The 16,015-nt window shown below is 38.2% G+C and overlaps 1 protein-coding gene across 13 annotated transcripts in view; it reads right to left on the bottom strand.

Annotated features, from left to right (window-relative positions):
* The window catches only part of ABHD12 (abhydrolase domain containing 12, lysophospholipase), a 145,239-nt gene that overhangs the window by 19,381 nt on the left and 109,843 nt on the right, over positions 1-16,015 (bottom strand). For all 13 annotated transcript variants that reach the window (XM_056813794.1, XM_056813795.1, XM_056813798.1 and 10 more), the window contains 2 exons: positions 7,598-7,628; positions 3,961-4,006 (listed from right to left, as the gene is read on the bottom strand). In XM_056813794.1, coding sequence (XP_056669772.1) covers positions 3,961-4,006; positions 7,598-7,628 — 77 coding nt within the window. The remainder of the gene's footprint in view (positions 1-3,960; positions 4,007-7,597; positions 7,629-16,015) is intronic.

Raw genomic sequence — 16,015 nt, 5'->3', positions numbered from 1 at the left:
GGCTTACCAGGCTAGGACCCCAGCGGAGCTCACAGAACTCAAGAACTGCCATGCTATGTGTCTGGATGTCCCTGGGAGGGATGGCAAAAGGCTCAGACTCTCAGACTAGCCCTTCCTTCCCCATTGTCACTGTCACCAGCACCTAGCACTAAGGGAATGACAGGTGGCATCCTTGGGTCCCGAGCCATCCTCCTTCCTGCCACGGGAAGCTTTTAAAAACTTTCCTTCCATCATGTTTCTTTCTAGCTTAGAAATTGACAACTGTTCCTTATCATAAGGGTTCCAAACACCTCAAGCTGGCTTTTCAAGCCCCTCATGATCTAGCCTCTGCTTTATTTCTTGAAACTTAACTTTATTTCCAATGTTCTCAAAAACATCACCTTTGCTCAAGTCAAACTATAGTCTTCATTGTTCTCCCCAACCAGTGGATGGAAATATTTGGTTGGGCAAAGATTTTGTCACTCTGAAGCCTTTAGTTAGGAAGAGCAGGAAAACAAACTAGCTCTCTATATCATGTCTTTCACTTAAATTCTTCTTTTTCCCCATGGCAAAAACATACAACCTAATGGAAAGCATCATCCTTTCTTGAGATCCCTTGATCAATTCTATTATTTTTAAAAATCCTTGCCTTCTGTCTTACTATCAGTTCTAAGGTAGAAGGGTTAGGCAATCAGATTAAGTGACTTGCCCTGGGTCACAAAGGTAGGAAGTATCTGAGGTCAAATTTGAACCCAGGACCTCCCATCTCTAGGCCTGGATCTCTATCCACTCTGCTACCTAGCTGCCCCAGCACGCTCTGTATTTTGAAAAGTAGATGAAATAACGTATGGCTGGCCAAATATCTAGCCATCCTCTGTTGAATTCTCATTAATTTAAAATCCAAAGCCTTTAGGGCAAAGGCCATAATATCTTCTTTTGAATCTCACTGGTATTCAGATAATATTCAGCAAATAAGTGCTCAACCAGTTCTTGGTAAACTTTACCCCCATTGCGCAGCCCTGGTTGCTCTTCTGCCTTAGAACCAACACACAGCATTAAATCTAAGACAGAAGGTAACTGTTAAAAAACAACAACAATTACAAACACCAGAGAAGTCAGTTCATTGAGACAAAACTTGGTGCTTTTCCCTTTGTCAATGTTTCAAGGCTGTGTCCTTATTCTATAGGCTTGGCCGTGCATAGCACATGCAGCTCCATTGCTGAGCTGTAGAAAGACCATGAACTTCCCTTCTGAGCTGCTAGGCAGCACAGAAGCTGATACATGATATGAGATTAATAAATGCCTGCTGACTTGAGTTGGATCAAAATTTCAAGTTACTCAGGAAATAGCTCTTTAAACTGCTGTGTAATAGCAGAACGAGATCATGAAACTTCCAACGAATTTTTCCCGTACATGTCACTGGCTTCAATTCAGAAATGCAGAACTGTGCCATGATGAAGTCGTGCCATACACAGGGCAAAATCAGCAGCACTAAAATGCCTTCTATGGGGCACCGCTGGTGCGGCAAAAACAACACGTCATGTGTAGTATGGATGAATATTTTAAATGAATGAGCACACGACAGTCCCAACACACACACACACACACACACACACACACACACACACACACACACACACACACACACACACGTATGAAAGTGTCTAGCCATCTCATATGCTCTCTAAGCAGGACAGTCACCCCCTTTCAGGAAAAGCATCAGTAAAGGAGACTCTCCAGAAAACCAGGTCAGAAGAAAGACATTTCCATTTCTCCCTGCTGCCATTCTCACACAGTGGAAAAAGACTCTAAAGGAAGAATGTAACATACCAAATGACTGGCTGGAAAGTCTGGCTAGCCATATGTAATTTCATCTATTTTTAAAAACAGAGAGTTGGGCAAGGGAGCTTGGGATGATGATGCTTTCCATTAGGCTGTATGTTGTTAGCATGGGGTTGAGAAAAGGAAGAGTTTGGATGAAATGCATGTATGAGAGAGCTAGCTAACATTCCTTCCAGTTTTTCTCTTCCTCTTCTTCTTTTTTAACTAAAACCTTTACTTCTGTCTTAGAATCAATATTAACTATCAATTCTAAGGCAGAAGAGTGGCAAGGGCTAGGAAAATGGGGTTAAGTGACTTGCCCCAGGGTCATACAGCTAGGCCAGATTAGAACTCGGGTCCTCCCAACTTCAGGTTCGACACACTATCTAATACGCTACTTAGCTGCCCCCAGTTCTTCTTGAATAAAGGCTTCTGGATGGTAAAGTATTTATTCAATGAAATATTATGATTTTCCTTGTCAAAATCAAAACACCAGTACAAAGACACATTTAAAACTTATTGATTAGTTCCTATTGGGAATTAGTACTACTCTTCCCATTTATTAAAGTAAATTATAAAGAACTGAATGTAGTTCGGTCTCATTGAATTCCAATGAAGAAGAAATTGGTATTTCCTCTTCCCCATCAATTTTAGGATCAAATCTTTTCAGGTTTAAATCAGTTCATTAAGTTCCTTTTATGTTTTTTTTTCCTACATTCTCATTTAGGTACAGATGAGTGAGATGTAGTTTTGAAATCTCTAAGAAAGTATTTTCCTTATTTTTGCAATATATGAATAGGTAAAAATTATTTGAGCATGTAAATAAAATTGAGGAGCAAGAAAGCAGATTTGTAGTTACAAGGTTTTTTCAGGTAAGCAAATTTTTATAAACAAAAATTAAAAAAGGAAAGAAAACAGGAAAATGAGGGATGATGTGTTCTTTTCAGGAAAAAGTTGCTTTCTTCTATTTTCACTTATACACTGGAATAGACTTCACTGAATATAAAGGTGATCTGATCTCCTAAAAAGGATTAAACTCAGTGGTTTCTGCTGGGAAAATATAAACAAAGAATGAGAGGAAAAAACATATGTACAAAATATTTATAGAAGTTCTATTTTTGTAGCAAAGAACAGGAAACTAAAACCATCAACTTTGAAATGGTTAAACAAATTATAACATTAATGTAATGCAATATTATTACGCCATAAAAAACAGTGAAATGGAAAATTTCAAAGAAATCTAGTAAGACTAATATAACTGATGAGGAGTTAAATGAGAAGAATCAAGAGAGCGATTTATATAATAACCACATTGTAAAGAAAAACAGTTTTTAAAGATTTAAGAAATTTAAATAATGAAATAACCAATTATAATTCCAGACAATGAAGCATCCTAATCACCTCGTGACAAAGAGGTCTCAAGGTCCAAAATGAGTTATATGGTTCTAGATATGGATAATGTGTATTTGTTTTCCTTCATGCAAAGTTGTTATAGGGGTCTCCCCAATTTGGGGGAGGAATATTGGGGGAAAGAACGGGGCTAGTAATAGTATAGTTTTTAAAAGGGGTGGTGGTTATGGAAGCATTTTAAAAGATGCACAAAAACAAAGTTCAGAAGAAAAGAGATGAGTAGGACAATTCTGAATATTAACACAATGAAAATTTTACTCTATACTTCAAAAGGAAAAGCAAACTTTTAAGTAAGAGATTCCCAATTTCATTATTAGGCACTTATTTTATTTGTATTTTTTTTTAAGTTCAGATTTTAAAAATCAAGTTTAGGAAAGGAAAAAAGGATTCCAGGGCTTTCCCCAACAAAAATTGTTATTAAATGGACACATGCATGTGTGAAATAGCCATTTCATTAACTTTATAGTCTCTGCCAACAGGACAATCATCTATTTGCTATCTACATGTAGGAAAAACCCATCAGTAATAGAAGAAACTAAGCAGGAAACCAGGTCAGAAGAAAGGCATTTCCATTTCCCCTTTCTGCCATTCTGACACAGTGGAAAAGACTCTAACGGGAGATTATAACATAGAAAATAATTGGATTTTTCATGTCCCATCAAAGAGACTGTTTGAAGAAAGCATAAGGTTAAAGGAAGAGAGAAGAGGTCAATAGCAAGTTCTTCAAAGTCACTTCAAAATAAATCTCACCTCTGTAATCAAAGGTGACTACATGGTAACCAAGGGAACTCAGAACCTGCAAAGGGAAAAGAAACACATATATTTTTGCAACAAAAACAAATGTCTATCTCACAAAGAGCTCTTCTTTTATCTAAAAAGCCTATCTAGTATTTCCGTCAGGTTCTGAGCATAACTAGCACATCTAACATCTATGAGTTAAACTGCTGTAGCCTCACCTAACAAGTCACAAGTGACCTTGTGAGAGGATTTTCCACTCCCAGTTATTTCTAAGCAATATTTTAAGGGTTCTTACAGCTTCCAGGATAAATATCTTTTTGGAGAACAGTCTCAGATTCTACTTCCCAAGCCAAAAGACCTAGGAGGTGGAAGCAAAGAATAGAGGCTTACAATGGAGTTCCTTGGAGCCTTAGAGAAAGCCAAGGAGAGCTCCAATTGTCACTACTCTGCAATACCCTTTAGATATTCCCAGCATGGGGAATGAGGGAGGGATTATATGGAGAGAGAAAATGTAGTGACTGAAATCTATGTCTTTTTATTTCAATCTAAATAATGTTTAGCATTAGTTAAGATCCTTTTTTTAAGAAACAAAAAAAGAAAAACAAAATCCAATTCTAACTGAAAATCTATTTATTAATGTCCCCACCCTACCTAAACAGGCTTAAATCCCTAGATAAGAAGACAATTACAGTGTTACCCATAAACTGCATATATGAACCCATTTGTTACTGTCATTGGAGCATAACCTGATTTTTTTAAAAAAAGGAAATAATCCTATCATTAAAACTTCTTGCTCTGTTCAATCTGGTTCATTTGAGTGCAAAACTTGGAGTCATAGGACCTGAGTTCAAATCAAGACCCTGCCATCTATTACCTGTATGACTTTGATTAGATGAGTCATTTAAACTCTCTGGGCTTTAGTTTCCTCATCTGTTCAATGAAGTGGTTGCGCTGGATGACCTCTAAGGTCTTCTGGCTTTAAATTGACAATCTCTGATCCTTTCTCCACCTCTATAAGCAATCTGATCCAGGACATGGCTCATGCCCCTCTTTTCCTCTGCCTCCAGTTCCTTCTTTTTACAAATGTGTGCCTCACATTACAAGGTCCCCTCAGTAAAGAAGTCTATTTCTGACTTATCTACCTGCTAGCAATGAAACTGCTGAAAATAGGAGTATAATGAGGCAATTTTTTTAATAAGGGGAATTGCAAACATGGAGCAACTTATTCAAACTTTCTAAACCAGGTTCCACTTTGTTGGCTGGATAATAAAGCTTTTTTAAAAAATCTGAATTTTATTAACTGTTCTTGAAAAGTGGAGGAGAAGGAATCTTCTAGTCTATTTAAGCTGCAGTTTTTAGACTAAAGTCTCAATCTTGGGATGGATTTCAGAAGTGAGGAGCAGTGTTTGCAAATCTGGTTGCAGGAAAAAAAAAACCCCACATCTTTATTTCAGCATAATTGGTTTCCTTTGTAATCACATACATTTTTATGTATCTATTTATGCATTTTAAAACAAGATTCTGAGAAGGGGCCCATGACACACACAAAAAAGTTAAAGCCTCTAATGTTGAGAATAGTGCCCTATTTCATGTACTAGCTAAAACTCATTACTTGAAATTTTGTCTGAGAAGAAAGAAAGAGACTCTATTCGTGCTCTATTCATCAAGAACTCAGAAAATGTGCCTGCTTATCTACAATTACTACCCCGATGCTTTCAAATTTAATGTCAGATCTTGCCAACTAATCATTACAGGGCATCAACCCTCATCAGCTTTCGCTCAAACTTTAAATCAATTTATTTGATAGGGACTTATTTAATTGGGTCCAATGCACCAGATAGTGGGTGAGAGTGAAAACACAGGTCAACATTCTCAAAAATTACCTTGTCCAACCTCACTCTATAGCCTATTTGGATGGTAAGACTGAGTGGACCCACTAGGGAAGTATCACTCAATCTGCTGCTACTGAACAGAGTTCTGTTGGCTGCTGTGCTAAATTGTAAACCACAGCAGCAGATGTAGGCGATGTGGGGGCCTCAAGCAACTTTCCATCAAAGACCAACAGGGCACTACTGTAGAGGCCAGGGACAAGTTACAGGGAATGGCCACAACTACAACCTTCCCAGCTAAATAGATACAAGAGCCACAGGTGCTAGGCCAGCCTTGTTGTTTGATCTCAATCTCACAGGGAGGCTACAGGACTGTAGGTGGATCATAGTAAGAGGGAATGGAATGCTTTTTCTTTCATGTGAACCGCAAAGATCCACTTAAAAGCTTTTTAACCATCCCCTTTCTCCTTCTGAAGTAGTGGCAGCTTCCAGAATTACAGTCCAAAGCTCAGGAAATCTGCCTCTGAGGGCCCAGGGTAATGGCTGATCTGTCAATCTGGAGAGAAGTACAGAAGACATGAATTTTATAGGCCACTGAACTATTTCCCTGTTTTTCTGTTATTTGTTTTGGCCAGGAAAGGCATTGTGCTCTTCAATAACTTAGATGGCTTCCATTTGAGATATGAGAGGAAAGCACATCCCTAGTTAGATGTCACTTTTGACCTGACAGCACTGAGAAATATCCTGAATTAGAAGAGACTGAGAGATAGAGACAAGGGCTTTGCCCTAGGTAAACATGCACCAGCAGCATGATTCAGACCTGATATCACAGAGAAGTCTGTGACTTTTAAGAGGAACACAGTGCTGATTCAACAAAGAAGGAACCCTTAGGAGGACTGAGGCAGAATGGGGCTATGAGCAATGGAGGTTATTTCTTCCATGGAATAAACAGGATAAACATTCAAACGTTTTGAGCATTAAAAGCACATTTATTATAATTTGAGACAGCCTTAACAATTTGCCTTAACTTTTTTCTCCCTCATTTTTTCTTTTATTTTTTTGTGGAGAGAATGAGTTTATCAGCTTTCCATTTGCTTGGGCAAAAGTTAAATGATACAGAATGCTTGGTAAAATAAGTTCTTTTGTAATATCTCTCCTACTGTTAGACAAGGAACTTCTGTAGAAATAAGCACCTTGTTTTAAGGTTAGGTCAGCAATAAAGTCTACTTGTAATTCTTGCATCATCATCATCATTGTTATTCTTTTGTTCTGTCTGTGATTTTATTAGTGTGGAAACTCCCTCTAGTGATGCAACTCTTCTTTAGCTTACATTCTGAGAGAGCTGCCTTGGTCACTGGGCAGATCAGTGACCTTCCCAGGGTCACACAGTGGATAGGTGTTAGAGGCACAACTTGAACCACAGGTCTCTTTCTGACTCCAAGGCTAGCCCTATACCAGCACCCAAGCTGCCTTGCATTACTACCACCACAAAAGTTTTGTTGGGGATCTTTTCAGCACAATATTTGGAAACTCAAGGTCAATCACCATTTCATGTATCTTGCCAGCGTTTGGCACAAGCATGAGAAAAACAAATCAGAATTCTGAGAAATGTCACTGTGGAAAGCTCCCAGGAAAAGTGTTTTCCTGTGTGCCAAACAGATATCGGCTTGTTGGTTAACTTCCTAACATTCCCTTACTGAGAAACTACACAATAGCTATCTGTAGTGTTGTCTAACGTTAAAAAAAAAGTTATCAGTGGTCCTGTCCTGTCCCATCCTGCTTCTAAAAATGAACAAATGGGGGAAGAAAAAATGTCTTACCTTGTATAGTGCCACTCGATGATCTCCTCCTCTAGTGGGATTAATGGAGAGGGAAATAAGAGGGGGATACAGTACATTAATATTATCTTCACAAAGAGTTAGAGTGCAATCATCAATTGAATACAATCTAATAAGCATTTATTAAGGACCTACTAAGTGTAATGTACTCTGCTTGGTGCTGGTCAAGATCTGCTGATGGAAGCTCTTGAACCATTATCCATAATTCATTCTGTGGCATTATTGAATAAAGGATCTACCACAGGAAATTAAATTCATTTTCTTTCAATTATGTTTAATATATATTTTATTTTTTAAAAAACCCTTACTTTCTGTCTTGGTACCAATCCTTTTTTACCTTTTTTTTTTGGTTATATGTAAAAACAATTTTTGACAATTGTTTTCTGACATTTGAGGATTCAGATTTTCTCTCACCTCCCCTTTCCCTGCCTCCCTGAGGTAGAAAACAGTCTGATACTGTTTTTACCAGTGCTTTCATTTAATATGTATTTCCACATTGCTCACGCCATGACAAAAAACATTACCTATATTAGAAGCAGTTCTAAGACAGTAGAGCAGCAAGAGCAAAGCAATGCGGGTGAGATGATTTGCCCTGCATCACACAGCTAGGGAAGTGTCTGAGGCCAGATTTGCACCCATGCCCTCCCAACTCCAGGCCTAGCATTCTATCCACTGCTACCTAGCTGTCCCATCAATTAAAATTAAACTAAGTAATAGAAATTATGTTTCATAATTGCAGTTTCCATTTCTGTTCTATTAATTTGTAAAGTCCACAAAGAAAATAAAAATGAAAGGAATTAAAACCTGAGGGGGTCTTAAGGAGTCTTCAATAAGCCTTTGTGGCCATACAACTCTGGGATAAGATTCCCGTATCCCTATAGAGGGCCTTTCCACACTGGAAGTGTTCTAAAGCACCTGAAAAGTAAGGAGGTATTCTTGCTGTTTCTGGTCAAAAATCTCACAAAGAAGTAGCAATTCCAGAATTAGAGGATCTACCCCAGCCAGACAAATCCCAAAAGAGATGAGCAGGTTCATCATCCCCTCTCATATGTCACCTTACACTTAACTAATCAGACAATAGCAAACTATTTTTTCAAACAACGAGAAAGTTTTTATAAAAATAGTGTTTTCGGGTCGTTTCAGATGCCTTGGGCCTGTATAGTACCTGTTTTCAGCTAACTCCAGGCTGGCTTGTTTGGGGGCATGGCGGCAGTAGAAGCATTCCTACTGCTTTAGCAAACTCCAGTTTCCTCAAAGAAACATGTGCAAAAAAATCACAAGAGTGGGAGCAGCATATTGTGGAAGTCTTAGAAATGGCTCCAAGGGACTGAGGTTTTTTTAAATAATTCACTCAAACCAAAAAGATCAAAGCAACCAAAAGAGTGTTTTGCATCCCCAGTGAAAAAGAATACCAGGAAAGGTAAAATGGACACTTTTGTTTTTCTTCTTTTTTTTTTAAATGTCTACATCTGTACATATCATCTTTAAAGCACATATTTTAACTAGGAAGGAATCGGGGAGGTCTTTTTGCAAAGTTTCATTTCAATCAACAGCCATTTCCTCTCCCATTGGTATTGTGTGCAAAGATGTGAAGAACCACATTAATTCTTAAGCTGGTTTTGGAAAAGCCCATGAGAAAAACTCACATGTAGATGGCCCTTAAAGGTTTGCAAAGAGCTTTATATACATTATTCTGTTTTATCCTTTTGGATAACTTTCTCAGGAACATATTATGGATATTTTATTCTCAATTTTGGGGAACAGCTAGACAGCATAGAGGATGGAGTGTCAGGTCTGAAGTCACAAAGAATCATCTTCTTAAGTTGAAACTTGGCTTCAGATATTTACTAACTATGTGACCCTGGGCAAGTCATTTAACTCTTTCTCAGTCCCTTCACCTGTAAAAATGAGTTGGAAATGGCAAGCTAATTACAGTATCTCTGCCAAGAAAAACTCAAATGAGATCATGAAGAGTCAGACAAAACTAAAATGAGATTGAAACACAAAATTCCCATTTTACAAATGAGGAAACTGAGACTGAGAAGGCTGACTTGTCTGGGGTTAAGAAACTTTAAGTGTTTGTGGTAGGCCTGGAACCCAGATGTCCTAGAATCTGAACTCAATGCTCTATCCGTATCACTATCCTGCTCCTCTACTGAAGGTGCAGTAGCTCTCAGAACAGGTACTTTTTTGTTTCCCCCAATTCTTTCTAGGGTTTTACAAGCTGAAATATGATCATAGGCTATTTAATACAAAGGACTTTCAGTCTTGTAATATGTTCTGCTCAGTAGTACCAAGTGAGGTACTAACTTGAAAGAGCAATGACTGACCCCCAAACTTTCAAATCTCCTTTAACAATGTTTCATCTTCTATGCCCAAAGGGTGATAAAAGACTGTCTGCCCTTTGATCCAGCTATAGCACTGCTGGGTTTGTACCCCAAAGAGATAATAAGGAAAAAGATTTGTACAAGAATATTCATAGCTGCGCTCTTTGTGGTGGCCAAAAACTGGAAAATGAGGGGATGCCCTTCGATTGGGGAATGGCTGAACAAACTATGGTATATGTTGGTGATGGAATACTATTGTGCTAAAAGGAATAATGAACTGGAGGAATTCCATGGAGACTGGAACGACCTCCAGGAAGTGATGCAGAGTGAAAAGAGCAGAACCAGGAAAACATTGTACACAGAGACTAATACACTGTGGTATAATCGAACGTAATGGACTTCTCCATTAGGGTCAATGCAGTGTCCCTGAACAATCTGCAGGGATCTAAAAAATACTATCCACAAGCAGAGGATAAACTGTGGGAGTAAAAACACCGATGAAAAGCAACTGCTTGACTACAGGGTTGGAGGGGATAAGACTGAGGAGAGACTCTAAATGAACACTATAATGCAAATTCCAACAACAGGGAAATGGGTTCGAGTCAAGAACACATGTGATAACCAGTGGAATCATGCATCGGCTTTGGGAGAGGGAAAGGTGGTGGGAGGGGAGGAAATGAAAATGATCTTTGTTTCCAGTGAATAATGTATGGAAATGACCAAATAAAACAATGTTTAAAATTAAAAAACAAAATAAAACAATGTTTCATCTTTTTTTCCCATCTACCTATATAATGTTCCAAAAGTCTTAGTATAGTTTTATGCTATTAAAGTTATTCAAGCTTAAAACTTCATGAAGATTTTCGGGACATCTTTTATTTGTCATCCTTTTGTCCTATGACAACTTCAGGAATTCCCCCCCCCCAAAGATCACTCATTTTTAAAAATTAAATTTTATTTTTAGGCCTCAATTCTCTCCTTTCCAATTCTCTCCATCACTGAGGAAACAAGATAAACAAAACCTGTTGTAATACATATAGTCAAACAAGACAAATTCCTGAATTGATTTTTTTTTCTAATTTGAACCGAGTTCATTACCATTATCATGAGTTCTCTGATACTGTGATTGGTTGTTATTTTGATCAGAATTCCCAAGTCTCTCAAAGTTGTCTTTAGAGTATTGTTGGTAGTTGTGTATAAATTGTTCTCCTGGAACTGCTCCCTTTACTTTCTATCAATTCATCCGAATCTTCTCAGGTTTCTCTGAATTCATCCCCTCCATCACAGCTGCAGACCACAAATTGTTTGCCATTCCCCAATTGGTAGGGACTCTCTCAGTGAATTCTTTGCCACCACACACACACACACACACACACACACACACACACACACACACACACACACCCCAAGAACTGATATATCAATATTTTTGTGACATATCAGCTGTTTTTGGTTATAATCCTCCCCTTCTGGTTTCCATCCTTGCCCCTGACTATGTGGGTGCCTCCAACAGTGGAAAGCACTATTGCTAACATTGGACAGCATCTACACTTTGCCTGGTGGACTACTGGAATTATAAATGAAACAATCAAACACTGTTCACCATCATCTCCTCTCAAGTATCCTCCTCCCTCCTAGGCCATGCCCCATGAGCTCTTTACTTTCAATTCACAAATGGACTGATATGTACAAAATATTTTACATGATTATTCATGTAAAATCTATATCAGAAGACGTCATCTCAGAGAAGGAGAGAATTTGGCTCAGACTAAAAAAAAAATGAAGGTGAGAAGTTTTTTTTTGCATATAAGTGAGGGGGAAATTTTTATAAATTGTTAAAAAAAATCTCAACATTTTTCTAGGCCATTTTCCTTAAGAGTCTCTTGAGTTCCTGAGGCTGCTGTAAGGCCTGTTTTTAGTACATAAAAGCATCATGACAGCATTTATTACTCGAGTTTTCCAGGCCTCCCCAGGTTAGTATATGACAAGAAGAGCCACAACCTTACAAATGAGAAGAAGATAAAAACATTCACTGCTTTCCTGAGAGCCAGCAGTAGGGATCACTGAGAGAATCACAGAATTTCAGTGATGAGCACAACCTCACAGGCCATGAAGTCCAACTCATGTCTAAGTCAAGAATTCCTTTCTCAAAATAGTAAATATTTGTTTTCTTCCATTCTCCAAAACCCAAATCCTTTGACTCCAAGATCAGGTATTCTTCCAGGAAAAGGCCTTATTTTCATGAATAATGGATACAGAACACTTCTGCCCACTTTCACGGATTCTACTTGCTCCCCTGCTCTCCCTTCGTTTGCTTTCCAGCTTTGGGATTAACAACCAAGTTAATAGGCGCTACTGCAGTAGATGTCCATCATCTCACATGCTACTCTAGACACCTACAAACAGAGTAGCAATGGAAACACCATGGATGCCAAGTGTAAAAACTGGCCTGCCCACATAAAAAAACCTTTTTGCAGCCCTGATTTTTTGACTCCTGGGCACGGGGGCAAAGCAATCCTATTTAGACAAGGTGTCGCAAGTCATCCCAATTATTATCAGGCCAGGTCCAACCACAGAGATGCATCTCACCATGGGAAAGCAAACCCAGAGCTGCCTTTGGAAACTAAGGGCAACCAATGGCATGCAGCCAACAGCAAGAAAAGGACAGGATCCATGTACACTGTCTGTATAGAGCAGCATCTCCTATGAAGGAAGGGGCCTTATGTGACCTGATGCAGAATGAAGTAAGCAAAAGCAGAACAATCAGTATCATAACATCAACATTATAAAAATGAGTCATTTCAAGGACTTCTATAAATTGATAAAGAATGAAATGAGCAGAACAAGGAGATGAATTTATATAATAACAACACTGTAAAAACTCAAAATAACTTTGAAAGATGTAAGAACGATCAATACAATAGCCATTCATAATTCCCAAACACCAAGTATAGAACCTATTATGAATACCCTTAAAAATAAATGATGGAGGGGGGTAGCCAGGTGGCTTAATGGATTGAGAGCCAGGTATAAAGATGGAAGGGCAAGTCACTTAACCCCCACTGGACAGCCCTTTCCACTCTTCTGCCTTGTTACCAATACACAAAATTGGTTCTAAGGTGGAAGGTAAGGGTTTAAAAAAAGTGATGGATTTTAGGGGACAGAATAAGAGACATATTCGTATATATTGTCAATGAAGGGATTTGTTTTGGATAATTATGGATATTTGTTATAGAAGTTTTGTTTTGACTATTTTTCAGTGGGATTAGGGAAGAAAATAGATTCCTGTTCATTAAAAAATAGTTGGGGGATGCTGCAGATGTGCATTATTGCATTGTTTCCTCATTCTACTTTTTTATAAGGGACCTTTCACAAAATAGATGTAATATGTAAAATTCTATATAATATAAAAGCAAAACATCAATAAACTTTTTTTTTAAACCCTTACCTTCCATCCTGATTGACTCCAAGGCAGAAGAGTGGTAAGGGCTAGGCAATGGGGGTCAAGTAACTTGCCCAGGGTCACACAGCTAAGAAGTATCTGAGGCCAGATTTTAACCAAAGACCTCCCATGTCTAGGCCTGGCTCTCAATCCACTGAGTCACCCAGCTGCCCCCAAAACTTTGTTTTTTTAAAAGCTTATCGTCCTCTAAGCTCCCTCTATCGTGAGTTTTATATTCTCTCTCACCATTAGGTCAGTGGTAAAATGGATAAAGCATTGGGCAGGGATCAGGGAGAGTGTAGTTCAAGTTCAGTCTCAGCCATTTACTATTTGTGTCAACACAGGCAAATAAATTCATTTCTCCTTAGCCTTAGTTTTCTTACCTATAAAATGAGGCTAATATAATGGGTATACCTCCTAGGGTTTTTTGTGATGATAAATTTGTATTTTGTAAACTTTAAACAGTTATGTAAAAGCTGTTATTATTATTTCATAACTTCAGCCAGGAATTTAGGAATACTATTGCATTCCTGCCACTTCACTCACACGTCTGGTCTCTAGAGGTGCTCTAGTCTCTCTCATCATCTTGATTTAGGTTTGGGCAAACACAACACATTTAGTCTAGCTCATACAAGAATAAAACCTTTCAAAAAGTCCCTTCCTTCGAAATCAAGGGAAAAACCAAAAATAATCCCAAATGAAACAAAGAATATTGGAGATTAGTAATGACCCTTGAGGAGTATGGAGCATGTTTCACATCTCTTTTTAAAGGTGGTGTAATACAGATGCAACAAGAGACATACACGGGCAGATATGTGGCTTTGGTGTGCGTTTGTCTTGCTTAACAGTAATTGCTCGTCCCTTCCCCTTTTTGGACCTAGGTTTCTCTATGTGAACAATGAGCCTGGAGTAGGTCACCTCTTAAGGTCACTTCCAGGTCTGGGTCTATGACCACAGGGACAAATGCCAGCAGCAGCCAAAGTTACTTCTCAAATTTCTATAGAACTTTGAGATGTACAAAGTGTGTTTATCACAACAATCCAGTGAGATAAAGTAATAATGCAAGTATTAACTTTTTTTCCACCCCCCCCTTAATCAATAAAATCCAATAGTTCTCCATCATCTCCAGGAACAAATACAAAATGCTCTGTTTGACCTTTAAGGCCCTTCATAATCTGTCACCGTCCTACCTTTCTAGGCATTTTATACCTTTATTTCCCCAAACATATTATTTGATCTACTGATCTGATCATGTTCCAACTCTTAACTCAGCATTTTCTCTGACTATTCCTCATGCCTGGAATCCACACTCCTCATTCAGCTTCCTACAAGTCCCAGCAAAAATTCCACTTTCTCTAAGAAATCTTTCTTAATTCTTCATTTGCTATTTGATCTTGGGCAAATCAAAGTCACTTAAACTCTCTGAGAGCATTTTCCTCATCTATAAAAAAGCACCTGCCTTAAAAGTTTGTGAGAGGATCCAATGTACATAAAATACACTGGAAATCTTTAAGTGCTATATAAAAACCAGACATTATTATTTTATACAGTGGCTTTCATTTTATAAAAGTCGTATAAGGGTTGCAAATATGCCACTTAGTAAGATAACAAGATCAGAGATTTAGACATGAAAGGAAGCCATCAAGACTAAGGATAAACATGGGGAAGCATAAGACTTGTTTGAGAGATGATGATTTAGGGTGGTTGTAGAAGTTTTATGTAGGAGAACACTGAAAAAGAAGGATAGAAAAGTAAGCTGGAGCTAATTTGGGGGAACTTTAAATGCCAGGCTAAAGTGTGTGAACTAGCAGTATGCCCTCCGAATATAAACAGAGACTAAAGGATATTTTAAGAGATTAGTTTCATGACCAATGTGTTAATTTGTTTTACTTTACTATAATTCTCAGGAATACAGTAGGATCCAGGGGGGAAAAAGGAATCAAATAAGACATTTTTAAAAATTAGTTTGGTATTATTGTGTAGGTCAGCAGCCAGTATCATATAAGAGCTCTTCTGAAAAGGAAAAAAAAATCCACATCTTGCTTGTTTGTATGAGCAAAATGCAAACAAGGAAAAGTCAATTGCACCAAGGTTAGAGTCTATGTAATTAAGAATAGCATGGTACCAGTCAAAGAAATATGATGGGAGATGGAGCTAAAACTGAGCAGGGGAGAGATACTGAGGTTGGTTTCATACATAATTGGAGAACTGAAGGGAAGAACACTTAAATTCCTCCCAAAGCCTTCCTTTAAAAGGCTCAGAACTTTAAGAACTTTCCAGATAATTTTCCATTTTCTATCAGAGGCTCTGCTTGGATTTGACTCCATGGAATTTCATACCCCTCAGTGGCCCTCCCTGCTGCCATGCCATGACCTCCCCCACCTTTTCAGCTTCTTTTTGTGTATTATCCTTCTCCAGGAGACTGCACTCCTCAAGGGAATTTCTTTCTTTTTCTTATTTGCATCCTCAGGGCTTAGCATGGCACCTGACATACAGTAGGTGCCTTAATAAATGTTCATTGTATTGTACTGACCAAAGTGATGGAAGGACATACCAGTAGCAATACTTATTAGGCAACTGGAAATATGGGACAGAAGATAAAGATTTGAGAAAATATAAAATGTTATATGT

The sequence above is a fragment of the Monodelphis domestica genome, chromosome 1 (assembly GCF_027887165.1).
Source record: "Monodelphis domestica isolate mMonDom1 chromosome 1, mMonDom1.pri, whole genome shotgun sequence".
NCBI classification, from domain to species: domain Eukaryota; kingdom Metazoa; phylum Chordata; class Mammalia; order Didelphimorphia; family Didelphidae; genus Monodelphis; species Monodelphis domestica.
The sequence above is the reverse complement of the archived record's forward strand: the minus strand, read 5'-3'. Positions and strand labels throughout refer to the sequence as shown.